The 1,245-nt window shown below is 50.5% G+C and overlaps 1 protein-coding gene across 1 annotated transcript in view; it reads left to right on the top strand.

Moving 5' to 3' along the window:
- Nucleotides 1–1,245, top strand: part of thpo (thrombopoietin) — a 2,702-nt gene extending 1,457 nt beyond the window's left edge. The window contains exons 4-5 of the mRNA XM_034548926.1: nt 132–296; nt 819–1,245. Of these exons, the coding sequence (XP_034404817.1) occupies nt 132–296; nt 819–1,013 (360 nt within the window). The 3' untranslated portion in view covers nt 1,014–1,245. The remainder of the gene's footprint in view (nt 1–131; nt 297–818) is intronic.

Below are 1,245 nucleotides of genomic sequence, written 5' to 3' on the forward strand. Positions count from 1 at the left end.
TTTATTGGCACGAAACTCCACCGAGTCACAACCAAAACAAAGGTGTTCCTACCAACTCTCCTGGACTAAAACACCTCAGACTCGGCTCACATTAAACCCTGGGTGACGGTTTCCGGTCTGTGCTCCTGCAGCTGCAGCAGAAGCGTGCCGAGGTGTTCGGGGCCCTGCGGGTGTTTCTGGACGGCGTCCAAGGGGCGAAGAACCGGTCCACGTCGAAGTGCCAGACCTCGTTGTTGGGGAGACTGGAGCGTCACGTGACTAACTACGTGGCCATCGTCGGGGGGCTTCGCGTACGGGTGAGACGCACGTTGTTGTTGTTGAGTTTACACTGAAAACATATTATACGTGAACGTCAAAACTAGCTTCAACTAAAACTGTGTTTATGCATATGATGAGAGAGAGAGAGCGAGAAAGAGAGAGAGAGAGAGAGCGTGAGAACAATAGAAAGAGAGAGAAAGACAGAGAGGGAGAAAGAAAGAGAGAGAGAGAAATAGGAAGATAGAGAGCGAGAGAGAGCGTGAGAACAAAAGAAAGAGAGAGAGAGAAACAAAGATTTGGGATAAACATTAGGACATTTTTACATCGGTTGCAAAGAAACCAAGATGGCGACACACGTAATCCAAGATGGCGACGGCCAAAACGCAGCCCTCAAGGCTTCAAAACGTCCGCAACCCCGACTACGGGCTTCGGTCTGGAACCCCGTTAGCTAGTGTTTATTATGGTCTGAGCCAATCAAACCAGTGTTTTTCGTTCTCCTTGATTTCTGAAATCTGTGTTTTGGGCTTCATCGTGGAGTGAGTATTAAATGAATTCTACAGAACGGCACAACGACGCCGCCTCGCCGCGCAGTGCAGACCTGCTCCAGCGTGACCTCCACCAGCTCCGTGCTGAAGCAGTACGGGAACCTCCTCAAGGGAAAGCTGGAGCGCCTCGCCGTCGACCTCCGAGACGACGTCTGCGGAGCGGAACGAGGGACGACCGCGACCGAAGGGCCGTCGCCGAGGACCCGATGAGAACAGCACCGGGATCGAATGATGGCTTGTTTATTTTCGCCCGTTTGTACTGGAAACGAGGACGATGTAGAAACCAGTGAGTGGCGTTGAAAGCCAAAGGAGGGAACAATAGTTTTGAGTTGAATGCCATAAAAACAAAAGGAAACCACACAAGGAGCGATGGTTTCTACCGTCAAAAGGCGAAGAAAAACTAAAAGGACAAACACAACGTTTTTTAGCAGGAAAAACCTCA

Source organism: Cyclopterus lumpus, chromosome 13, assembly GCF_009769545.1.
Source record: "Cyclopterus lumpus isolate fCycLum1 chromosome 13, fCycLum1.pri, whole genome shotgun sequence".
NCBI lineage: Eukaryota > Metazoa > Chordata > Actinopteri > Perciformes > Cyclopteridae > Cyclopterus > Cyclopterus lumpus.